This window comes from Geotrypetes seraphini, chromosome 11 (assembly GCF_902459505.1).
Source record: "Geotrypetes seraphini chromosome 11, aGeoSer1.1, whole genome shotgun sequence".
Classification (NCBI taxonomy): Eukaryota; Metazoa; Chordata; class Amphibia; order Gymnophiona; family Dermophiidae; genus Geotrypetes; species Geotrypetes seraphini.
Genome location: NC_047094.1, coordinates 34,133,285 through 34,159,687, shown reverse-complemented (window position 1 = coordinate 34,159,687; position 26,403 = coordinate 34,133,285). Strand labels below are relative to the sequence as shown.

General features: G+C 43.7%; 2 protein-coding genes across 3 annotated transcripts in view; both read right to left on the bottom strand.

The window, feature by feature from the left end:
- The window catches only part of MRTFB (myocardin related transcription factor B), a 350,028-nt gene extending 330,652 nt beyond the window's left edge, over window positions 1-19,376 (bottom strand). The window contains exon 1 of the mRNA XM_033963305.1: window positions 18,762-19,376. The gene's annotated coding sequence lies outside the window, so the exon portion shown is untranslated. The remainder of the gene's footprint in view (window positions 1-18,761) is intronic.
- A 3,495-nt stretch (window positions 19,377-22,871) lies between these two features.
- Window positions 22,872-26,403, bottom strand: part of ERCC4 (ERCC excision repair 4, endonuclease catalytic subunit) — a 48,573-nt gene continuing 45,041 nt past the window's right edge. For both annotated transcript variants that reach the window (XM_033914918.1, XM_033914917.1), the window contains exon 11: window positions 22,872-23,953. In XM_033914918.1, the coding sequence (XP_033770809.1) occupies window positions 23,220-23,953 (734 nt within the window). In that variant the 3' untranslated portion in view covers window positions 22,872-23,219. The remainder of the gene's footprint in view (window positions 23,954-26,403) is intronic.

Genomic DNA, 26,403 nt, shown 5'->3' with positions numbered 1-26,403 from the left:
CTTAAGTTTCTCATAACTGCGAATGATTTCTGTATTGTTTTATTGATTTGTGGTTGCATGGTGCAGCATCTATCTATCGTCATTCCTAGTAGTTCTAGGGTGGGCTGAATATCTTAGGTGCTTTCAATGGAGCCCTTCCCTCCTGCCTCTCCATGTCCCGGCATTTCAAATCATCATACGGGCGGGACATCTGCCCCAGCAGACTCCAAGGCGTCCCTCGCACCCTACATAGCAAACTCCCTGCCTTATAGTGCTCCCACTCCCCTCATTTCTCTCCTTTTCTCACTCTCCTGCCTCTTCTAGGAATGCCTTTGTCCTGTAGTTCTTTTGTGAATGTCAATTGTGACCCGTTCCGATCCCCCCAGGAGAACGGAATAGAAATCAAATTAAATAAATGCATAAAATAAATCTGTATATATTTCAATAAAATATTTTCAAACCTTCTTTTATTTTCGTTGCCTACATCTTAGGGCTCCTTTTACAAAGGTGCGCTAGCGTTTTTAGAGCACGCACCGGATTAGTGGGCGCTAGCTAAAAAACTACCACCATCTCAAGAGGAGGCGGTAGCAGCTAGCGCGCAAGGCATTTTGGTGCACGCCATTCCGCGCGTTAAGGCCCTAACGCACCTTTGTAAAAGGAGCCCTTAGTCTCTTTGGGGGTCTTTTTTGCTAAGGTGCGCTACCCAATGTAGCGCGTGCTAAATGCTAAGGCGCCTTAGCATTTAGTGCACGCTAAATCGGTTAGAGCGCCTTAGTAAAAGGCCCCCTTTATTTTTACCTTTTCTTTACGTATTCATTTTTAAAAATTTTCTTCTATTTCCTTTCCCCTCCGATTCTTTCTTCTTCTCTTAGCCTTTCTTTAATATTTATTTCCTGCTCCTTGCCCCAGGCCCCACTTCTTTTCTGTCACAATTTATTTTGTTTTAACTTTTATTCTGTTCGTCATTTTGCTCTGAACCTTTTTCCTGCCTTCTCGCCTGCTTTCACACACTCATACTTAAATCCTGCCTGAGCTTCCAAGCAGGGAAAAAGGTAATGGATGGATGGATTTGTGGAACATTCTAACACACTAGATCACCTGATCTTCTCTCGTTTACCTCTCTTACTACTATTTCCAACCCCTCCTCTTAACCTTTCCAGTTTTTCACCAGTCTTCTCTTTTGTGTATAAAGCACACCGAAAGAGAAAAGACAGGCCCGATGGGACAGGCAGCGCCGAGCCTGTAAAAAAAAAAACTTGTGTGGCCAGCTCTACTAACGTAATGTAAATTTAAACCAACAGGCAGTGAGGGCTGTAAATGAGACACTGAGGTGCAAACTGAAATAGAAAGCTCTGAGTTCTGTTTTGCTATGGTAATCAAGGAGGCAGGAAGGGCTGCAGCAGATTTATATTGTTACTGCTGGGAGATGCTGAAGCTAACCACTATAAGAGAAGAGACAACAACTACCGGTTCACGTGCAGCGCAGGTAGGGCCAGTCTCCCACAAGAAAGCAAACTGCATTATGGGAGCAGGGACAGAAATCCTGCACAGGAACTTACAGTAGAAGAAAGGATTCAGGCAGAGGGAAAGCCCAAGTGGCAGTGGAATAGTAAGGGGCAGTGGCGTCCCTCCCCGCACTCTTCCCCAGCCCCCTGCCACGCACATGTCCCCTTCCCTTTTTAACTTCTCCGGCGTGAGCAGTATGCCCATGTCGGTGTTGGGTCGCCCTCTGACATCACTTCCTAGATGTGGGTCCCGGAAATGACATCAAAAAGAGCGCCGAAGCCAACGCGGGCAGCAAACTTGTGCCAGGGAGGTATAAAAAGGTAGAAGGAAGGCAAGGGGGACACGTGCGGCGAAGAGCAGGGAAGGGTGCTGCGCCCGGGGCAGACACCCCCCCCTTTACGACGCTACTGCCGAGCAGACCTGTGTAGATGGCTGGCGGATAGGAAACAGAGAGTAGAGGTAAATGGACAGTATTCAAATTGGAAAAGCATCACTAGTGGAGTGCCGCAGGGTTCGGTGCTTGGACGCGTGCTCTTCAACATATTTATAAATGATCTGGAAACTGGTACAACGAGCGAGGTGATTAAATTTGTGGACGATACAAAGTTATCCAGAGTAGTGAAGACGCAGGAGGACTGCAAAGATCTGCAACGTGACATAAACACGCTCGAGAAATGGGCCGCGACATGGCGAATGAGGTTCAACGTGGATAAGTGTAAGGTGATGCATGTCGGTAACAAAAATCTTATACACAAATGCAGGATGTCCATGCTGGTACTTGAAGAGAACCCCCAGGACAGAGACTTGGGAGTACTGGTCGACAAGTCGATGAAGCCGTCCACGCAATGTGCAGTGAAAAGGGCGAACAGAATGCTAGGAATGATTAAAAAGGGGATCACAGACAGATCGGAGAAGGTTATTATGCCGCTGTACTGGGCCATGGTACGCCCTCACCTGGAATACTGCATCCAGCACTGGTTGCTGTACATGAAGAAGGACACGGAACTACACAAAAGGGTCCAGAGAAGAGTGACTAAAATGGTAAAGGGGCTAGAGGAGTTGCCGTACAGCGAGAGATTAGAGAAACTGGGCCTCTTCTCCCAGAGGAGACTGAGAGGGGACATGAGAGAAACATTTAAGATACTGAAGGGAATAGACTTAGTAGATAAAGACAGGTTGTTCACCCTCTCCAAGGTAGAGAAAATTAGAGGGCACTCTCTAAAGTTAAAAGGGGATAGATTCCGTACAAACGTAAGGAAGTTCTTCTTCACCCAGAGAGTGGTGGAAAACTGGAACGCTGTTCCGGAGGTTGTTATAGGGGAAAACACCCTCCAGGGATTCAAGACAAGATTGGACAAGTTCCTGCTGAACCGGAACGTACGTGGGTAGAGTTGATCTCAGTTAGGGCTCTGGTCTTTGACCTGGGAGCCGCCGCGGGAGCGGACTGTTGAACGCAATGGACCACTGGTCTGACCCAGAAGCAGCAATTCTTATGTTCTTATGATGGCTAAGAAAGAACTGTGCTGAATTGGTGAGCTCGTTTAAAAAAAACAAAACAAAACCCAAAACAAAATATGAATCATTTCAGCCGGTGTGAATCAGTGAATCGATTTGAATCATGAATTGGGCAGCTCTACTGCCAGCTGCACACTAAAACATCTGCTCCTCTCTGAGCAGGCAGAATGGCCTCCTTTGAACCAGGATCCGACACTGCACAAAACATTTGTGAAAAGCCAAAAAATAATAAAGAAAGAAACAGATCAGATCAGAAAGACGACTTCATGTTTGCATGCGAAAGGAAGAACTGAAGGGGGCAGCAGAGACCATGGAGGAGGAGGAGGAGGAGGAGGAGAAGGAGTTGAAAAGCTGTGATTGACATCTTCTGCAGTATGCTCACAAGCATAGATGGATAATCTTATGGTTCAGCAAACCATTCCTATTGCACTGGAGCATGATAGCCTACATTGTTAGCTATGCCCCTTAGTTGTTTATGTTATAAAATGGTTAAGGATTTGCTATCAAATAGTCAAGATATGAGCTTTTCAACAGCACTTAAAAAGCAAACATTTAACAGTTCTGGGGTTTATGCCAATTACTGTCTCGGGGCTTAGTGTTGGCATTCAGAACAAAGGTCCTATTTGCAACAAGAGGGGAAGCATGGTGAAGTAACAGCAGAAGGAAGAAGAAATACAGCCTATTTCTTTTCAGTGAATCTGTTCCATCAGGTCAGAACAATAGGTGTTCTGCTTGTGATCATCTGACTAAATATAGCCAAAAGGCATCAGATAATGTTTCTTACACTTTCTGCAAGTGAGGTCACAAGTCATGGTAGTTTCTGACATGTTGCCTACCCCTGCCAAGATTAAAAACTCTACTCAGCTATATGGGAAAAGGAACAAATCATATATGAGAAACTTTCAATGCCTGTGGTTCACCCAACCTGAAAAAATACAGCACTGTGAGGACTCCTAGGGATTCTGAAAAGTATTTCCATTTTCTGCACGCACAAGGCCAAAACAATCTTATGATAATAATGAAATCCTAATTAGAGACAGACCTACATTTTCTATAGCTCACTCATTACAAGCTATAGAAGCAGTCATAACTGGTAGAAAATACAAAGAACAGAAATGAAAAGCTCAAGAGGGGTTTAGAATTTACCCATGACTCAATTCAAGTGTTATGACACAACATACTTTAGGTTTCAAGAGAATATCACTAGTATGTAAAAATAATGTTGACTTTTTCTCATTTTACCCTTCAAATAAAATCAATTTAAAGAACAATGATGTCCAGAATTAGCAGCTGTTCCTTTAAGAAAGTAATGAACATAAGAGTTGCCATACTTGGGCAGGCCGAAAGTTCATCAAGACTAAGTACCCTGTTTCCAACAGTGGCCAACCCAGGACCCAAGTACCTTGCAAGATCCCATTGAGTAAAACAGATTTTATGCTGCTTATCCTAAGAATAAGCAGTGGATTACCCCAAGCCATCTTAACAATGACCTCTTACATCGTTAATATTTGACAAAGAGATGCCTTTTCTCTTTAGAAGGTTCCCATTCTAGGTAAAGTGCCTCACTGACCTCAAATGCATATTAATTATACTGTAGTTGGATCATACATGCCAGTTCTGTGGGTGCAGCTGATGCTAAGCACCCCCAATATTGAGCAAACCCTTTCAATGGTGTGCGTAAAATCCAAATAAATATATTCAAGGATGTATTTCTTGTGCTGTTTTTAGCACATGCTGTAATAATACAGTAAACCCCTTGCCGCAATCAGCTCAGCGGTAACATGATTCTCTAACCAGTACCTGTGACATGGACGCTGGTTAGAGAATTGTGGTGGTTAGGCGGGCTTAGGCGTTTATCCGTGAGGACAGACGCAATTCTATATAGGGATGCCCGTGTGCAATTTTCAAAAGCTGCTTAGGCGACTTCTGAGACCAGACATCCTATACAGAATCCGGTCCATATTGTCTATATAGCAGGGGTGTCAAAGTCCCTCCTTGAGGGCTGCAATCCAGTTGGGTTTTCAGGATTTCCCCAATGAATATGCATGAGATCTATTTGCATGCACTGCTTTCATTGTATGCTAGTAGATCTCATGCATATTCATTGGGGAAATCCTGAAAACCCGACTGGATTGCGGCCCTTGAGGAGGGACTTTGACACCCCTGATTTATAGCAAGGTTAACGCCAATCCACACTATTAGCCAATATGCTCTTACAAACAGATTGCTAAAAACACCACCACATAGCAGAAATGTTTTCCATTAAAACTTGTTTTAAATTTCTATTTTCCTGATATATGTACTATCTGAACTTGCCAGAGGCCTTGGGTACAGCCAAATTTCTGTCTTGATGTAACCATAAGGATTGCTCTACAGGAATAAAATGGAAAAAGAAGTCTTTGCAAACACAGAGTGGGTACATAAATGTGGCTGGGAAGTGCCAAGGAACAATGTTTCTAGCATGTCTGGCTCTCTTCTTTGATCTCTCACCTCTCTTTTTTTATATTTGACAGATATGAATTAACAACGCTAGATTCTCACTGTATTCTGCCCGAGATAAATTTACAAATCATAGACAGAGTGGTTGCTCAACATTTGGCAACCCCACCAAACTATATCTTTCGGCGTCTCTTTTCATCTATCGTAATGTTGGTCTATTAAACATTTGATTTACTTAATTCTGACATCCAAAAAGTAGCTCCATGCTTTCAAATGCTCATGCAGTAGAATTCCTTTGAATAATCTTTTATATTATCCTATATACAGTAAAACCTTGGTTTGCGAGCATAATTCGTTCCAGAAGCATGCTTGTAATCCAAAGCACTCGTATATCAAAGCGAATTTCCCCATAGGAAATAATGGAAACTCAGACAATTCATTCCACAACCCAAAAACTTTAATACAAAATACTATACATTCTCGTATTGCAAGACCTCGCTCATTTAGAACAGTTACTACACTCCGGCAGCATCAGAGAGAGAAGAACCATCGGCTCAGTTGATGATGTGACGCGTGTATACTGTATGTACTCGTATTGCAAGACCTTGCTTGTTTAGAACAGTCACTACACTCCTGCAGCGTCAGAGAGAGAAGAACCATCGGCTCAGTTGTGACGATGTGACGCATGTATACTGTATGTACTTGTATTGCAAGACCTTGCTTGTTTAGAACAGTCACTACACTCCTGCAGCGTCAGAGAGAGAAGAACCATCGGCTCAGTTGTGACGATGTGACGCATGTATACTGTATGTACTTGTATTGCAAGACCTTGCTTGTTTAGAACAGTCACTATACTCCTGTAGCGTCAGAGAGAGAAGAACCATCGGCTCAGTTGTGATGTGTGTATACTGTATGTACTTGTATTGCAAGACATTGCTTGTATATTAAGTTAAAATTTAACAAAATGTTTTGCTTGTCTTGCAAAACACTTGCAAACCAAGTGACTTGCAATCCAAGCTTTTACTGTATTATATATTTATTATATTCCTGAACTTTTTCTCTTGCTCCTTTGGATTTCCTGTTCATTATGGAAATTTATTTTTAAAAATTTCTATACCGTCTAGTTCCTAGGCGGTTTACAATATATCCACATATGTAATACTTTAAAACAGTACAAAAGAGAGAAAAATCATGAAAACCTACATTACACAGTCAATCCTCGATCAGAACAAATCAGACCCTATAAGAAAGTGTTAACAAACAATTGTGTTTTGAGGATAGAATCGGTCCAGAGGAAGGCTACTAAAATGGTGGGTGGTCTTCGTGACAAGGCGTATGGGGACGTGGCGTAGATGCGCATGAGTCGAGTCTATTTCATTTGAAAGGAAATTGCAATGAGAGGGCATAGGATGAAGTTAAGAGGCGATAGGCTCCGAAGTAATCTGAGGAAATACTTTTTTACGGAAAGGGTGGTAGATGCATGGAACAATCTCCCCGAAGAGTTGGTGGAAAGCACGTGGGATCTCTCCAAGAGAGAAAGAGATAATGGTTACTGAGGATTAGCAGACTAGATGGGCCATTTGGCCTTTATCTGCCATCATGCGTCTATGTTTCTATTATGTGACAGGGAAGCTCCTGTCACTGGTTTAAACCCGGTTTTAAACCCTGCCATGCAAAGGGCCGCCCTATTCCTAAGCCCAGGAAGCTTCCCATTAACCCTGTTCCTATTACAAAGAGCCAACAGGCAGGGCATGGCAGAGAGAGAAGGGCAGAAACCACAATATCTGATTTAGGGCCCTATAATCCCTTTTATAATTCCTTGAGCAGTTCTCCAGTAAAACCTCTGGTGAAGAAAACTAGCCCAGGAAGGGTTAAGGAAAGGGGCGGAGCTGACAGGCAAGATGAACCCAGAGGGAGAGGGGGAATGAGCCTGCAGCATAAAACCAACACACCTGGGAACACTCAGGGGAACTCAGGAACTGCAAGAGAGAGACTGCCGTGCAGAGCAGGAAGGAAACAGCTGGGAGTTTTCTTTCACAGTCCCGGGCTAAAGAACAGGCTGTCCTACAGCCCTCACGAATTAACAAACTTCTGGCTCCCAGGCAGAAGCTCAAGGGAGGAGAAAGGCTTCCAGGGCAGGGCTGGCCGGTAGCTGCCCCTGAAGGGAATTCCTATCCAGCCTCAGAGAGCGGGGAGTCCCTAATGGAGATAGATATAGAGGTCTCTGAAGGAAGTGAAATGGAGTGCAGTCTGGCAGCCTTGGATCTCCTATCTAATTACAGTCAATGAGGTAATGAATGGGGGAGGGGAATGAAAGTTAACGTCTTTCTGTGCAGCCTTCTTTCTCCCTTAGGCAGGACTGTAAGGAAGTGTGAATGGGTCAATTAGAGCCCGAGAGATAGGCCTTGCAGAGAGAGCGAAGGAGGTGGGAACCCTAATTAACCTCCGAGAAAAGCCTGAACGGGAATTCAGTGACCTGACGTTACATAGCCCTGAATAGGGGAACTTTTGGGTGGGGACTTAAACCAGTCAGAAAAGGGTGGATGGTTCCCCAGCCCCTACACCAGGAGCATAAGGGTAGTGGGGGCATTGTACTTCAGGAGGGTCAGGTGGGAAAAGCTTCCTGAAGTATCCACAGGCACAATTGGTGAAACTGAAGAAGAAAAAAACGTTTTTGTTTTTTTTTGGTTTATCTGCCTGAACAGCAGTCTGGACTTTCTTATAAAGGAGAAGCATTGCTGATGTATTGTTTGTTTCAAGTCCACTCAGCCAAGAGGGACTATTTGAGACCCAGTGCCCTGAACTGGGGATAATAAAAAGAAAAATCTGAACTTTACAAAGTGAGCAGTGTATGCTATTTTCCACTGGGATTATCCAGCGGGAGTCCTCCAGGGAGCGCTCCATCCTGCTCCTGGGGCGGGAGCCGGGTTGCCAGTGCTAGGCTTATCCCTGGCCCCACCACAATAGCCATAAGGCTCCAAGACCTCACAATGCAAGTAAGGATACTGAGCAAGGACATTGTAAAAGAGGGCTCGGGACTGAGTGGAAATTTTTGGAACAAGGGCCTAAGGATGCATTACAGGGGCCCAGAGCCATGGACATGGAGCAAGGACATTGTAAAAAAGGGATCGGGACTGAGAGGGAATTTTTGAAAAAAGAACCTAAGGACGCAATGCAGGGGACACGGGCCAAAGATATTGAGCAAGGACACTGTAAAAGAGGGCTCAGGACTGAGTGGGAACTTTTTGAAAAAGGACCTAAGGGAGAAATGCAGGGGTCTTGTGCACGAATAAAACTGGCAAGCAGCACTAATAGAGAACAACGGATTCCAGAGGGACAACCAAAAACAGGGAAACAAGCTGAGGACGAAACAGACACACCACAGGAGGAGGATGACCGAGACGAGGCTTGGGGTCTGGCTACTCACGAGGGGGACGCCAGGAGCGCCAAACCACGAGGAAAAACAGCAAGAAAGGCGAACAAACGGGACTTACTTTGCTTATACACTAATGCTAGGAGCCTAAGGGCTAAAATGGGAGAGCTGGAAATCCTAGCCAGCAAAAAGGGACTAGACATAATTGGAGTCACAGAAACGTGGTGGACTGATGACAATGAATGGGATGTGGCTTTACCAGGATTCAAACTCTACAGGAGAGATAGGTCACACAAGAAGGGTGAAGGAATAGCGTTATACATAAAAGAATCCATACCTTCAACCAGGATGGAAACAACAGTAAGGGCGGGCGACTTGGAATCACTATGGGTTAAGCTACCAGGAGGAACTGGAGCAGACACAAAATTGGGTCTGTACTATCGTCCACCTGGACAAACGGAAGAAATCGACCAGGATCTGGAGGCTGAACTGAGGCAGGTATGCAAAAACGGAAGTGTGGTGGTAATGGGAGACTTCAACTTCCCGGGAATAAACTGGAGTATTGGGCACTCAAACTGCATGAGGGAGACCAAATTCCTGGAGGTCACGAGGGATTGTTTCATGGAACAGCTGGTCACGGAACCAACACGGGGTGATGCCACTCTTGACCTAATCCTCAACGGACTAGGGGGACCCGCTAAGGAGGTGGCGGTACTAGCCCCACTAGGTAACAGCGATCACAACACGATCCAGTACAGGCTAGAGATTGGATCATCAAAGGTAAAAAGAACTACAACGACTGCACTTAACTTCAAAAAAGGGAATTATGATGCCATGAGGAAAATGGTGAGAAAGAAACTCAATGACAGCGCAAGGAAGATGGACTTCGTAGAAAATGCCTGGGCCCTACTCAAAGGCACAGTGCACGAAGCACAGAACCTGTGCATCCCCAAGTACAGGAAAGGGTGCAAAAAAAATAGAACAAAAACCCAGTGTGGATAACAAATGCAGTAAAAAAGGCGATAAGTGACAAGAAAGCATCATTCAAAAAATGGAAAAAGGACAAAACAGAGGAGAACCAAAAGGAGCATAAAAAACACCAAAAGGAGAGTCACTGAGTGGTTAGGAAAGCAAAAAGAGAATATGAAGAGAGACTAGCAGGGGAAGCAACAAACTTCAAATCATTCTTCAGGTACGTTAAGGGGAAGCAACCAGCAAGGGAGGAAGTGGGACCCCTGGATGATGGGGACAGAAAGGGAGTGGTACATTAGGTAGATTGTGAGCCCGCCGGGACAGACAGGGAAAAATGCTTGAGTACCTGAATAAATTCATGTAAACCGTTCTGAACTCCCCTGGGAGAACGGTATAGAAAAATTGAATAAATTAAAAAAAATTAAAAATTAAAATTAAAAAAGTAAAAGAAGAAAAGGAGATAGCTGACAGGCTAAATAAGTTCTTCACGTCAGTCTTCACGAGGGAGGACACAACCAACATTCCGGAACCTGAGGAGATCGTAAAGGGGGAGCAGGATGAAAATCTGGTCCAACTAGAGGTAAGCAAGGTGGATGTCCTCCGGCAGATAGACAGGCTAAAGAGCGACAAATCGCCAGGTCCGGATGGCATTCACCCAAGGGTACTCAAGGAACTAAGGAACGAAATAGCTGAACCACTTCGACAAATATGCAACCTATCCTTAAAAACTGGAGAGATTCCGGAAGACTGGAAAATAGCAAATGTCACGCCCATCTTCAAGAAAGGCTCAAGGGGAGACCCAGGAAACTACAGGCCGGTGAGCTTGACCTCGGTCCCGGGAAAGATGATGGAAGCACTGATTAAAGACAGCATCTGGGAACACATCGACAACTATGGGCAGCTAAAGTCAAGCCAGCATGGCTTCTGCAAGGGCAGGTCATGCCTCACGAACTTATTATACTTCTTTGAGGGGGTAACCAGCCAGGTGGATAAAAGGGAATCCATAGATATCATTTACCTTGACTTCCAAAAAGCCTTCTACAAGGTGCCACATGAAAGACTACTAAGGAAGCTATGGAACCACGGGGTGCAAGGGGAGGTCCACCGATGGATCAAAAACTGGTTGGCGGACAGGAAACAAAGGGTTGGAGTAAAGGGCCATTACTCAGACTGGCAATGGGTCACGAGCGGAGTTCCACAGGGGTTGGTGCTGGGACCGCTACTTTTCAACATATTCATTAACGACCTGGAGGCAGGAACAAAATGTGAGGTTATTAAATTTGCGGATGACACCAAACTATATCGCAAGGTAAATAACATGGAGGACTGCGAAGATCTCCAAAAAGATCTGACAACACTGGAAGAATGGGCCAAAAAATGGCAAATGAGTTTCAACATAGGGAAGTGCAAAGTCATACATATAGGGAAAAAAACCCCGATGTTCACTTACAAAATGGGGGGATCAGCGCTAGGGGTGAGCGACCTTGAAAGAGACCTGGGAGTGATGGTAGACACAACATTGAAGGCGCGCAGTGTGCAACAGCCTCAAGGAAGGCTTTCCTTGAGGTGCGCAGTGTGCATTTTTATCCCACGCTGCTCCTTGTGACCCTGGGCAAGCCACTTAATCCTCCAATGCCCCAGGTACATTAGACAGATTGTGAGCCCACCAGGACAAACAGGGAAAATGCTTGAAGAACCTTTATGTAAACTGCTTAGATAAATTTGATAGGCAGCAGATAAATACCTAAAAATAAATAAAATATTTTAAGAGTCTGTGTGTGTTTTTCTTTATCCTTCCAACTAATCAGGGAGGGCTCTTTGCTATATTCTCTGTGAATAGGGAAAAAAAATTTATTGGATTCCAAATCCAGCCTTACAAAAGTAAATTCTCAGGGCTAGGAGACCAGGATGAAACTTGTGTATTTCCACAGGGCAGTAAGATAAAGTGGCGCTAGAAAAGGTTCCAAAGAAGAGCGACCAAGATGGTAAAGGGGATGGAACTCCTCTCGTAAGAGGAAAGACTAAAACGGTTAGGGCTCTTCAGCTTGGAAAAGAGACAGCTGAGGGGGAGATAGGATTGAAGTCTACAAAATCCTGAGTGGAGTAGAACGGGTACAAGTGGATCGACTTTTCACTCTATCCAAATTTACAAAGACCAGGTGACACTCGAAGAAGTTACAGGGAAATACTTTTAAAACTAATAGGAGGAAATTTTTTTCAGAAAATAGTTAAGCTCTGGAACGCGTTGTCAGAGGATGTGGTAAGAGCGGATAGCGTAGCTGGTTTAAAGAAAGATTTGGACATGTTCCTGGAGGAAAAATCCATAGTCTGTTATTGAGAAAAACATGGGGGAAGCCACTGCTTGCCCTGGATCGGTAGCATGGAATGTTGCTACTCCTTGGGTTTTGGCCAGGTACTGGTGACCTGGATTGGCCACCGTGAGAACGGGCTATTAGGCTTGATGGACCATTGGTCTGACCCAGTAAAGCTATTCTTATGTTCTTAACTTCTGGAAAGCAGCACTGGAGATAGCTAGATTACAACCCGTAACAGAAGACAGGAAATATAAATTTGAGTAACATTAAGATGGTGGATTCCAAATCAGGCCCACTCTCACTGGGGATTGCTCCTGCCCATGCCATTTCCAGTCCAAAATGGCAGCCGTGACCTCCTGCAGCAATCTGTGAGAATTCATGGCCACCAATTTCACTATGCAGCAGTTGAGAGCAGGAGCAATTGGGACTGCTCTTACCCCAAAGAGGACACTAAACTCCCAGGGCTTCTAGAAGGTAGGCCCATGAACGGTCTACAGGTGAAAACAAAAACACTGTGGAGAAGGTGATGTTCAAGATGCAGGCTTTATTGAAAATACAGTCAGATAATCCACATGACAAGATACCTAGGACCCAACACGGTCTGTGTTTTGACAAAAACTGTCTTCCTTAGGGGTCCCTGAAGGTCCTAATGCAAAAAACATGTGGATCAAATACTAATATCAGTCCTGGGCGAAAACTCTGCGCGAAAACTCTGCGCAGTTGAGGCATGGGGAGAGTGCAGAGTTGATGGGTGGCTTGAGAGTCAAGGGGAGAGGGTTTCAGTTATAGTTTTGGCCAAAACAGTGGCAAATTTCTGCTGCAGATTCTGTTTTGGTTGGAACTTGGAACCAAGAGCCCCGGTTTTGGTCACCCTCTAGGGAAAAAAAGACAGTTGGAAGGAGACAAACAAGGAAGAGAGATCTGCAAAGAGAAGAAAAGGGAAAGAGGAGATTGAAAGTGAGAGATGGCCAGTGTAATCAGCTCTGGACGAAGAGCAAAGCAAAGCACAGCACAGCAGTGAGGGCTCAGATCTCATCCCAAAAGCTTTCTCCAGAGAATGCTACAGACTTTTAAACAAGATACAATACTGATCTACTCAGTATAAAATAACAAAAATCAAACATTTCTATAATTTTGCTCCTGATTTTTGAAACGGTAGATTTGGCAATACTGAATATTTATTTTTAAAAACTTAATTTCCCACTTAAACCTAAGCAGGCTACAAAACAACATACATAATGTTATTACATAAAAACAATACAGCTATTCCACCTCGGGTGATGTGGACCTGGGCATGTTCTCATCTTGAGACATCATACCCATGTTTCCCAGTGAGAACAGCAGCCTTTTTGAATCTAGGTGCAGTGGAGGTCACAGAAGATGGGACTTGCGAGTCCCTCAATGGATCTGCTCTCTCTTTTTTAACAGAGAAACCCATCCAGGAAGCAGAGTCAAAGTGAGGCCTGTGAGCATATGTTGGCATAGACAACCCTCTTCTGACTTCCTCCACCACCGCTGGGAAGGAGGCGGAGTTCAAAAGATGATTGACAGCATTTTATAAGCAACTTGCGGGTTCAGATGCTTAACCCTAGCCTTCAGGACCACTAAAACACTTTGAACTAGAATATGCAGTTAAAAAGTTAAGGCTGTGAAAACGTAACCCTGCATGTCTGTCTATCCAAATATGAACATATTAAACCCTCTATTTTACTGTCATTCATGTCAACCCCCAGACTTCACCCAGTTTCCTTCCCCTCACCTAGTTCCAGCAGCATAAGCCCAATGGAATTCCCTGCTTCCCAAAAGAAATGCTGTCTGCAAGCTTGGTCAATGTGGTGCCGGACGTTTGGGTTAGACTCGCAAAAGTTTTAAGTTTGGCAAGAGTTGCAATCACAAGACCAACCCAAACTTCCAGCACCAAGCTTAAGCTTGCAGATAGCTGAGTTGCAAAAGGGAAAGCAGGGATCCTTGCTGAATTTCCCAGGGCCAGGTAAAAGCTCTTGGAGGGTTGAGTTTTGGTCCTTGGGCTATAGGTTGCTCAAGCCTGGTTAATTAAACTTGTCTTTAGTGTATATTGTCTAATACAATAACGGCTTCTAGCTATGAAAATACAGGCAGTGTCAACCAACATTTAAAACTTTTCCACTATAAAAAATAATGCTAAAGCAGTGTTTGAAATAAGTTCAGATAGTTGCACCATCTCATTCAGAATTACAATCCCATTTGAATTCAAAGATTTCATCCAGCATTTCCTTTCTTGCAAATAGTTCACTGCTCAATTCAGAGTTAAAAAAAAAATAAAAAATATCACACCCCTGAGAAAGTCCCATTTAATATAAAGAGAGAAAAATAATGGCAGATAAGGAAGAGGACTTAAAAAAATTAAAAAGATCATCCTAAAAGAAAATAAAATTTATAGTTGCAATATTCAATTAAACAAATGCTGTGTAAATTTTTTCTACAGTATGCAATAATTTAGAGAAGAAATTAGGGAAAAACAAATTCTCCAATAGAGTAAAAACTTCTAGGAAAATGAACGTAATAAAACCAGGAAGATACATCAGCAATCAATTTTGGTCCAGTAAGATCTTATCACTAGAGCCACAGCTGGACCACAAATGTCTGGTCTTTGGCTGGTCCCATTAGTCACTTTTAACAGTTTTAGGAGTCAGGTGGTTTTCAAAGAGAAGCAGTTTTAAGGACAAATTTCTCCATGTTTTAGCAACTGAGTCCATATTATTAATCAGTACAATGTAGAAATGAAAACCAAAGTGAACATTTTTTTATCCATCACAACTGAATAAGTGTTTCTATGTCAGGGGTAAGCAAATTTTTTGACTCGTGGGCCACAATTACATTACATTACATTAGGGATTTCTATTCCGCCATTATCTTGCAGTTCAAGGCATATTACAAAAGAATTATCCAAGATGTATTACAACAAGAACTTAAAAAAAAAAAAAAAATTGGTCATTTTCATAAAGAGTGAGAAATGGGTAAGGTTATTTGTTTGGAGTAGTTGGCTTTAGTGAGAGGTGGAGTTTGAGACTTGCGGTATTATTTCTTTTTTCAGAGTTTTCTTGAAGAGTATGGTATTTATTTCTTTTCTAAAAGTCTTGTAGTCGAGGGATGCCGTCAGTAGATTGGCGATTTGGTTGTCTAGTTTGGCTACTTGAGTGGCCAGGAGGCCATCATATAGTTTTTTCCGTTTGACCTCCTTAATTGGGGGGTATGAGAATGGGGTGTGAGTTTTCCTATGTCTGGTTGTGGTGTTGTGGATGAGGCGGTTGTTCATGTAGTTTGGACTGTCTCCGTATAAAGTCTTAAATAGTAGGCAGTAGAATTTAAATTGTATTCTTGCTGGGATCGGAAGCCAGTGCAATTGGAGATATGCTTCTGTAATGTGATCATGTTTCTTTAATGAGTAGATGAGTCTTAGTGCTGTGTTTTGGATAGTTTGTAGTTGTTTTGTTATGGTAGTAGGGCATGGGAGGTAGAGGATATTACAGTAGTCAAGTAGGCCTAGAATTAAGGACTGAACTATGAGCTGGAATTGAGTTTTCTCAAAGAATTTCCGAACTTGTCTTAAGTTTCTCATGACTAAGAATGACTTTTGTATTGTTTTATTGATTTGCGGTTGCATGGTGCAGCATCTGTCGATAGTTATTCCTATCAGTTTTAGGGTGGTTTGTATGGGGTAGTTGATTGCGTTGATTTCAATGTTGGTTATGGGTTCTTAAATTTGACAGAAGGGCTGAACCAAGAGCAGATAGATGGAGTTTTTGTGTGAATTAATATAAATTAAATGTAAACGTCTCATGCGAACCCCGCCGACCGCGAGCCCTACATACCTCCCTCCAGAGTAGTGTCGGGCCGGCAACACTCTAAACAGGCTGCTTCAGGGCCTTCTGTGTGCCAAGTTACTGATGATATCATCAGTGATGTACTACAGCAGAATAGGCAAGGGAGGAGTCCAAACAGCCAAGGAAAACTGTCTTTATACAAAGACACAAGTCTCTTTTTCTTGGAAAACTGTCTTTATTCGAAAACACAAGTCCCACCAAGGATCCTAGTTTCGGCATCCAAGTGATGCCTTCCTCAGGGAACATAACTACAGATTAATAAAAAAGTAAAACATCAAACAAATATAAAATCAATAAAAACAGGAATCTAAAACGCAAGATGTATAACAGATACATTTAAGCGCAATAACATCCAAATGAATGTACTAATAAACAAAGCATATAAATGTATGTCAATGGCTAATATACTGAAAACAGGCAAAAGACATCAGAAGTAAAAATAAAAATGAAAAGCTAAAAATACATATAAATAGAGCATAGATGCGCACATCAATGGCTAAGGTGCTGGAAAAAAATACTGAAAACAGAAGAATGGTAAGCTGAAATGCTTATGGTCAAACCATATCAACTCTTCCAATAGTAATACTGGGGTTATTCCATAGAAATCACAACCAATAGGGAATAAAAGCTTAATAAACCCTATGAGATAACACCTTTATTCAGTTTATAAGGTCCTCAGCAACACCACTCGGAGTTCAAATAGTTTCATTACTCTGAGCTTTAAGTGTTAAATCTTCATCGGATCCAAGAATAGATTATATTTTTTTAGATAAATCAATTTTTAAATAAATAGTTTTAAAAAAATAATAATTATATCATAGGATAGTTAAATAAATATTCCTTTTACATATCATATATTTTAAATTAGCTAGTACTTAGCTTAATTCTTGTGGTTTAAATTGGGGACATGAATTCACCGACATGTTTCGCTAATAAGCTTTTTCAAGATGAAGTCCCTCAGATTCAAATCGCCAGTTACATAGACCACTTATAGAGCTAAGTGTTTTGCTTGAAACTATTTAAAGTATAAGAAAACTGTTTATTGCTAGTTTGTAGCAACGAGTTGTGTTTTGCACCAGAATTTCTAATATGCGATGATTGGGTGGTGAGGCATTTTTCTGGGGGCTTCGGCTCCCTGTTTTTGCCTTCGTGTCTCTGAGCACATTTTTGAGTTCCCAAGTGTTTTAGCTCTACACTTCTCCCTCATTATTCGCGGGGGATACGGGCAGAGCCGGACCGCGAATGGCGAAAAACTGTGATTATCCAGCTCTGACCCACCCCCACCTTCCTGCAGCCTTCTCGGCCTTACCTGGTGGTCTAGCGGGCTTTCGGGGCAGGAGCGATCTTTCTACACTCCTGCTCCGTGCAGATCGCCATGAGGAAATGGCTGCTGTGAGTTCCCGTAGTCTCTCGAGAGACCCCGAAAGCCCGCTAGACCACCAGGTAAGGCCAGGAAGGCGGCAGGGAGGTAAAAAATATGTTTTTAAAAAAATTTTCCCCCTCCCCAGAAAAAAAATCGCGATTATGTGAAATCGCGAGTGCAGAAACCGCGAATGGGGAGGGGGAAGTGTAAAAGTGTGAATCTTATCATTACACCTTTTGAGTGATTTTTTGATTTGCATATGTTTCCCTTTAATCACTCTTTCTAATAGAGTACCAAGTATTTTGGTTTTCCCTATATATAATTGAAAAAACTGATTGGCAGTGGGGTCCTCAGAACAGGCTTGGGAAGCCTTTTTCATTCCATAAAGTGAAGAAACCATTTGCCAGCTAGCACAGCTGTTAAGGAGAGTTAAGAAGGAACATGGAAACCAAAGACTGCAAGCAATATATCTACATAAAACTTGTCACAGACACCCCAAAGAATACATTCTCCAGATTCTGTCTGGCCAACATTTGAGCTGGATTACATTTAGTAAATGCCTATTACATCTTGTATTACAATAGAAAACACTGGAATCTAATACATTCTAAGGTGGTGGTTTCAATTAAAGAAACCATTCTGTATGATAATATATAGTATAAACACTGTGAGGAATGGAAAGGAAAGAAGATTGTTTTTCTCTTCCTTTGGTGACCACATATGTTCACTTGCTATAGGTATAAATAGAATGACAGGCTATAGTCAAAACTAAACACAAGGGCCTAATCTATCATTCATATTCCACACATGGGAGCATCCCCCTGTATTAGACACCCAGTTCCATATTCCTTAGTTTGAGGACAAGGAAACGTTTTTACAGACATAGAAGAACCTCCTCAATTTTTAACAGTAGCTATAGTTGGAAAAAATAAAAAAGGGCGGGGGAGGGGGGCCCATTACATTAAAGAGTCCTAAATAGCATTTCTATCTCTGGCGTAAGAAGTGTGACGGCAAAACCCAACCCAAATTCCAGTCCCAGGCCAGGCCAGAAGAGACCTCGCTCTGTTATTTTAAGCTCTCTTTTGCACTTTACCGCAGTCGCTGTTACAAAGGGCACAAAAGTTTCAGCAGGTTTCACAACAGGCGCCATGCTCAAATCTGGTCCCTTCACAAAGGACAACCACTGGGAGAGGAAGCAAAAATAACCTTGAATGAACTTCTCCTTTATGCTTTACAAAAACATCCCCCCCCCTCTCCAAAAAAAACCCCAACAAACTACAAGAGAAAAAAAAGGAGGTGGGGAGGAAACCACCCCCCAGCCAGGTGCTGCAAACAAACTACAAAATAAAGTGCAGATGAAAGTTCAAGAATAACAATTCCCAAGATTAGTTAGGACCAGGACAGGCAAAACACCTCCCTCGCCCCCTTCTTCCTACCTGCTCTGGTTTATTTTGGTCGTGCTTTTTTTTGAGCTGGAGAACAGACCATGTTACTCACTGCTCCTCCTGCAGCTGCCAAACGTCAACAGGCAGAAAGCAACGAGGGAGACGAGCGCCTGCGGCCCTCATAGGGGTATGCGTGTCCGTATTCCCCATGGACAGGCCCTTCTCCCCCTTGCCCTTTCAACTTTCATGCCCCTTAGAGGTGATCCTCTGTTGTTGCTTTTTATTTGGTTTTCTTTTGCTGTCACTGAGTTCCCAGGAAAGGAGGGGTGGGAGAAGGCAGAGGGTTAGAAGAGGTGCAGAGCTGCCAGCAGGTCTGGTCTCAGCTGGAATGCAGGCCAGTGCAGGAGAGAGAGAGAGCGAGCTGGGTTAGCACAGGGGAGAGGGAGGTACAACAGAGCTTGTTAGGCAGCTTCCCGCCTCAGGGGAGGGAGAAAAGCAGAGGCTGCAAGGCACAGGAAGGGTTCACCCCAGTGAGGTATGGAGGTGTGCAGAGAGCCGTGCACCTGGGAGGGAGGATGGGCAGGGGGGAGACTACAGCATGCCGGGGATCGCCCTCTGAGATGAAACCATTGTGTTCCTCCTTCCTCTCTGGCTGCTCATACAGGAAGGCAGACAGAAAGAGATGCTCGCCAACAGGGCCGGCTCTACCTTTAGGAAGGTCTAGGCCAGACATGGGCAACTCCGGTCCTCGAGGGCCAGAATCCAATCGGGTTTTCAGGATTTCCCCAATGAATATGCATGAGATCTATTTGCATGCACTGCTTTCAATGCATATTCATAGGGGAAATCCTGAAAACCCGATTGGATTCTGGCCCTCGAGGACCGGAGTTGCCTAGGGCAGCTGCTGCAGTCAAAGCAAATCAGTAGATCCAGCAGCCGCACAAACTCAAAACATACCTTTCATCTGCAAGAAACCTGGTCAGTTTTCAAATACCCATGCGTTTTGTTAAATTACCATCATTTGTGTGTTAGACATCGATATACAAAGTCTAATATTTAAAAGCATAAGGGGAAGGGGGAGAGAGCTTGCAGGCAAAGCAGAAAGTCTGTACGGTAGCACTGCTGTAGCTAAGAAGCCCTTGAACATGCAGGGCAAGTGAAGGGACCTGACTAAAAAGACTAAAAGGGGGGAGGGGAGGGGGTTGAAAATGGTGGGGGGCAGGGAGACAAAGGGGGAACATGAGACGTATGGCAGGAAGCAATAGGAGGAATTCCATAGCGTGACACACAGGCTCCTCCCTAAGGAAGTCCCCGATTACCTCAGGCACCTCTGGCCCCTTCCAAAGGAGAAGCCCAAGGTGCCTGAGCCAATCAGGGCCTTAGGCCCCTCCCAGGGCCTAAGGCCCGCATTTGCCATCAGAGGAGGCCTGGAGCAGGAGGGAGTGATCACCCCTCCTGCTCCCAACTTTTTAAAGGTACAGGGAGGGAGTGGGCCTGTACCTCCCTCCCTTCCTGATGGTGGTGGTGGTGGGGGGGTTTGCGATGGCATCCTTCCTGCCATATTCGTGCAGGAGGGAAGAGGGTAGTCAGCGTCGGGAAAGGTTGTTGGTTTTGGAGGAGCTGGGCCCGATGGCAGGAGAGAGTCGTCATTTCTCCCGCTATATATTGGGGGGAGTGCCGATGGCAGGAGGGAGTCGGCATCCCCCCCGTCTTTTTCTTTGGGGGGGGCACAAGGCTTTTTTTTTTCATTTTGATGGTTGTTTTATATGGGGTTGTAAGTAACTTCCATACTGAGATTTCAGGGTGGAAGAGGGCAGGAGACTCGGCAAGAATAGTAAAGCGACTGGTCCTCAGCAGTTGCTTCATTTTGGATCGGCAGACCTAATCGGTGTTTCTTCTTCTGCTTAGTGAATCGATGGCTTCCTACTTTTGCATGCCATTCCCCCTCATTTGCATGGGTGGATCGGATCAGGTAGTTGATATGATCGGCAGCAGTTTAGTGAACTGAATCGGGTCGGGGTATGATCGCAAAACCAGTAAAACTAGTTTTGTGATCGTCGGGACAGGATCGGAAGGTTTAGCGAATCTAGGCCTAGGTTTGGGGGCGGGGAGGGTCTGCAGTAAATGGAGATAGCTAGGGTTGGGGAGGGATTGAGTGGGCAGGTGGTTGGGTTTGGAGGGTCTTATTTACAAACTGTATTTGTTGAACCAAGTTTCAACGGAAGGATTGTGTGTACTGTTGTGTTTTCTTATCTGTTCAACAATAAAAAGATTTAAACATAAAATAACACCCTTTTCAGCTACAGTGGCAAAATAATGCTCAGAATTTGGGAAGCTGGTTGGGCTGAGACTTGTCAGCACCCTCTCGTATGTAGATGGCACACGGCGTAGGGAAAGTCCTACTCCAATGGCAGAGCTGTTAAAGGATTCCCTTTCTGCTATGGTCAGCCTGGCTCGCTTACGTGCATTCTAAATAAAATTTGTGTTAACTAAAATAATTGATCCGTGCCCTCCCTCCCCCATTTTCTCTTAACCTAAGACTATCTCCTTCTACACATTCTCTATTTCTGCTCCATTTTACCTAGTCCCAATCTTCATCCCCCTCAGCCAACATTCATCATCCTGTCTCCACTCCCAAACCCATCAAGCTAGTTCTACTCACCCCATTTTTCTTAATTCTCCTGTACAGTACTCCCTCGATAACCACAAATAGTTTTTCATGGGGAGCCGGGAGGGCAGCAGGAGCGCTGCGAGTGCAGGAAATCACTCGTGGTACGCTTCGACCGCCTCTTCCTGCACTAAGTCGGGCCTTATCCAATCAGGAGCTGCTTTGACATGCAGCTTCTGATTGGATAAGGCCCGACTTAGTGCAGGAAGAGGCGGTCGGAGCGTACCGCGAGTGATTTCCTGCACTCGCGGCGCTCTGGCTGCTCTCTCCTGCCTCTCCCGCTGCCCTCTCCTTGTTGGCGGTTCGCGGTCGGAAAATACTGCGAATGACCGGGCCCGCAAACCGCTGACCGCGGTCTGTAGCAGTGCCCTCTCTAGAACAGCTGTTCTGTTTTCTTCTCGTGAAAACCAATGCAACTAGGTGGGAAAAAGGAAAATCCAGTATCCGGTTGGTCAGCCCTAAACAATTACTTTTTGTCTCCAATGCTCATTTACCCATGGTGGATTAATTTGGAAGCCTGAGGAAGGCAGTTTGCCAAAACACAGACTGTGCTGGGTTCTTGTTTTTCTAAACCACAGGGACTTTTCTGCATTGGAAGTTTGATTTGGACCATATTGTGAAAATAAGCTTTCTTGTGTCTACTCGGAAACTGATTTTCCCTTTTTTCCCATCTAGTATTGGTTTTCTCCTTTTTTGAGTGGGATTCTCTTAAGCCCCTTTTTTTGTGCCATGATTTCTTCTGGCAACACATAACTCTGCAAATTGAGCTTCTCAGCACTCATCTTCTGCACTGCTCTCTGTTTCAGGAGTTTGGGCAACACTTGGCTCAAAACTCAGAGCGAAATAAATAGTGGGTAGAAAATAGAACAAGCAATATGGACTCTGAAAAGGGCGGGGCAGAAGAGTCAGACGGCCTGACTCTATAAATGGCACCTAACCGCACCAGTCAGTGCAGTTGTTAATCAACTAATAGGTGTCATTTGCAAAATAATGCCTAGTGGTGCCTAAGCAGACTTAGGTGTCCTAGATGTTTACCTGGCCTAATTTACTGGCGCCTACGTCTACCACGCCTGCTTTTCAGGTAGGCGTTGTAGTATGCTAGGTGCTACGTGGATATCTGAACGCAACCTTAGTTAGCAATTTAAAAAATTGTTTGGTTTTTTTAATGCATTGGGCATCACTCCTGTCACGTTCGTTCGGGGGTTGCCACGATAAGTGTAGTGACCGCAACTACAATAACCCGACTGTCTAACTGGCGTCTGTAACATGGACGTCGGTTACAGAATCGGGTTTATTTTGGGCGGCCTTAGGCCCGATTCTATATAGGACGCCCGTCAGCCTCCGAGACCGGGCGTCCTATACAGAATCCGGGCCTCAGTGCTTTCCTTTTATAAAATTTTATATTTTACAATTTAGATTGTCCTGTGACCATAGCTATGACTTGAATGCAGACTTCTTACATAATACCCAGTAGATAAAGGAAAGAAACTTAATTACAGATGAAAACCACATTTTAATTACAATTCATTTTTCACCGAGTGCATGGTACTACATCATCATGTTAATTCCCACCCCAAAGCTTTTCCTTATTGCTGACTGAAAAAGGCTCCTCTGTCATTCTGCTTTAAAAAAAAGCCTTTCCATAATTCCTGTAAAAAGTAATTACAGTACTTTCAAATGATCAAAGATGAGGTTAAAAAATTCCATTTTTTAAAAGTGCTCAGTTTGTTCTGTAAACACATCTGTTTCAGGGAATGGGGAAAGTTTTTCACGTTTAGTTCATTATCTTACATTATACCAATAACTACCCAAAAGGAATAGTATAGTAACTTTCTCAACCTTCATCTTTTTGGTTTTCCTTGGGCAACAGCTTCTGTATATGTAGTGTGAATAAAGTCATAGAGCTGCTTCGCACTCCTTGAATTTCCCAGAATTGCTGAAAGTTGTTCCTCTGACAGGGCTGTCAGCTCTGCAATGTTCTTCACGTGGTTCATAAGCAGGCGGCAGTTCTTGGCATTTACACCTGGCAGCTTCAGCAGGAAGTCTTGGGGGCCAGGGTTATAGCAGTCAGACTCGGGAATCGTGTCCGAATCTGCTGTGATGGCCACAGCTGCCGCTGGGTCAGGCTGTGGCCGATTCTGTTTCAGCTCCTCAAAGAGTTCAGCGGTGGCATGTGGGGAAGGGCACCAGAGGAGGCGCAGCCTCGGGAAATGCAAGGTAAGAAGGGTGAGCTTGGATGTAACGTCATTGACAGAAATCTCCTGGTGGATAGAGGCTCGAGAAGCAAGAGAGAAGGATTTGTTGGGGTCAAATTCAATCAGAAGGATGGGCCGCTTGTAATACCGGCACATGGAAATGCACTGGGTATACAGGCGGCCATTGTTCAAGGAGCCTATCAAATCGCTGGTGCTCTTCCGTTCCACGCAGATGTCTGGGGTGAGGATATAATCACCCACCTCCAGCGTGACTGGCTCTATGTCAATACCACGCCGATGAATCAGAGATGGGAGCTCACTGCGAAACTCACGCATGTCTACTATTATTATCTGCTGAATACACTTCTGTTTCTGCCCACCTGCAGCAGAAAAACAACAACAACAAAATTTACAGGGGAATCCTTTCATAGAACTATCTGAATCGATGCTAAAGTATTTGTGCAATAACTTTTAAACTAACCATGGGGCTTTCAGGGTCAGGGCTTCAACTTATGCTCAATTCAGCAAGGTAAATTTTTAAAAGGAAACGCCCGAGGGAGTTTCCCTTAGAAAATCTGTGCTAGAGAGCGAATGTAGCTGTGAATTTTGCACCTATTTCCCCTTCCTGACCTTTTCCCTGCAGGCAAAATTATGCATCCTATGAACAGTATAAATTCATTTACATACATTGGGGAAAGGGGTGCAATTTTTAAACACATTTTTGCCTGTAGAAAAGTTTTGAAAGTTACCCTCTAGTCCTTGCAGGCTTGTTATAGAAAATCTGTTTTATTTTTTTTCCAATCCATATAGAGTAAAGCATAAAAAGCATTCAAATTACAGACCTAACAGGGGCCTAGATGCACAAAAGTCACCAATGGTCTAACAATCGTCGCTAAACCAGTTTGACTGGTTTAGAAGCTGATCATATTTGCTGACCCAATGCCCAAAACAGCCCACTACGTGTTTTACCTTGCAATCACTCATTCTCAGATCTGGGCATGCAAATGGGTCATTAATATTAAAATTTCATACAAAGTAGCCCACTGATCAATGCTCTAACATCCCCCCCCCCCAAATATTGATCACTCGTACTGACCCGAGAAAAACGACAGGTCCATGCTTGTCGGTAAATAGGTCTGCCTGGCTTTTTTTTTTTTTTAATGGCACAGATATTGTGCTGTGTGTTACAAACCAGGGCTGTGGAGTCGGAGTCGGAGTCAGAAGTACAAAAAACTGAGGAGTCGGAGTCGGAACATTTATCTACCGACTCCATTTTTTAACTTGGCATACCAATCACGAGCGATTCTTTCAGCTATAGCGCCCACTATATACACAGCACAAATGTTGCGAGCAGCTTCTGCAGCCTTAGAACCTTGATTAAAAGCAAAAAGAAGGTGGTGTCGAAAATGCTCATTTCTCTCAACTTGACATTCCATTTTAACGATCTGAAAATTAACCAGTGCTGTGGAGTCGGAGTCGAGGAGTCGGAGGAAATTTCGGGTACCTGGAGTCGGAGTCTGAAGTACAAAAAACTGAGGAATTGGAGTCGGAACATTTATCTACCGACTCCACAGTCCTGTTACAAACGCACAATATCTGTCCCATAAAAAAAGAAAAATGCCCCCCCCCCCAAAGAACCAGCACCAGGAACCTCACACAGTCTTAATGAATATGTTCTATGCATCTAGCCCAAAGAGGTAGTTTTGGTGGAGGATAGAGAGAGAAAGATGAATGGGTGAACAGAAAGGGACAAAGCAGTAATAATTTCATGTTCTGCAATGTGATAGGAAAGCCAGATCCTTGTTAAGTCCTTTCTACTGGGTCAAAATATTTCATCATTTTAACTTCAAAGGTCTTAAATTAAGAACATAAGAATTCCCATCCTGGGACAGACCAAAGGTCCATTAAGCCCAGTATCATGTTTCCAACAGTGGCCAACCCAGGTCCAAAGTACCTTGGTAGATCCCAAGTATTAAAACAGAGGCATAAATATATGCTGTAACATGTCTCCTTACTGTCTTCGTGTTTCTTTTCAGAGTAAACTCCTTAACACAAGTTTGGTGGGACACAGTTCATACTCGCAATATTGTGCCGATAATGGCAAACCATCTAAAAAATGAGTAATGTGTTTCTCAGAAACCTGACGTGCTAGCTGAATTTCAATTACAGATCTGAAATCAGCGTCATTAAATTAACTAACAACACTTCTTAAGTTCTCAGTAGCAAAGAAAAACTTATTTTTTTGTTGACCAGTGTTATTCAGTGCAGAAAATGTGCTGCCCTTTATTTTATAGTTTGCAGCATCTGACTGGTTGGTGGTTTCCTCCTCGCTCCACCCCCTTCTCCTTTTGCCTTTGTTTTTTAAGAATAAAGGAGAAGTGTTTATTCAAAGATTCTGATCTAATGATCACCGTTTACTGTGACCACTTTACTGTATCCATTGTGACTGTTTTTTCGACTTACCAATTTCATTTTAGTGATCACCACTATATTTTTCAAAATGTTAGTATGATGATATGACTCTACCCCATATAGCATAGAGATATATAAGTCTTTACACAGCTGAGCAAATCCTTATGAAAATCTGAAGCAAGACCCAAGCTGAAGCATTGTCAGGCATAGTAAAACGCCAACCAGACATAGCACTACTCAATGCCAATTTAGTTATTCTGAGACAATGCAAGTATTGGCCACAAGAACAATATTTTATGTGGAACATTAACTTGTGGATCAAAGGCGCATTATTAGCCTGGCACTAATTCATCAGAGGAACAGTGAATGAATGTACCCATTGTTACTTAACTTTGCTTTCTGTTCTCACAAATCATGA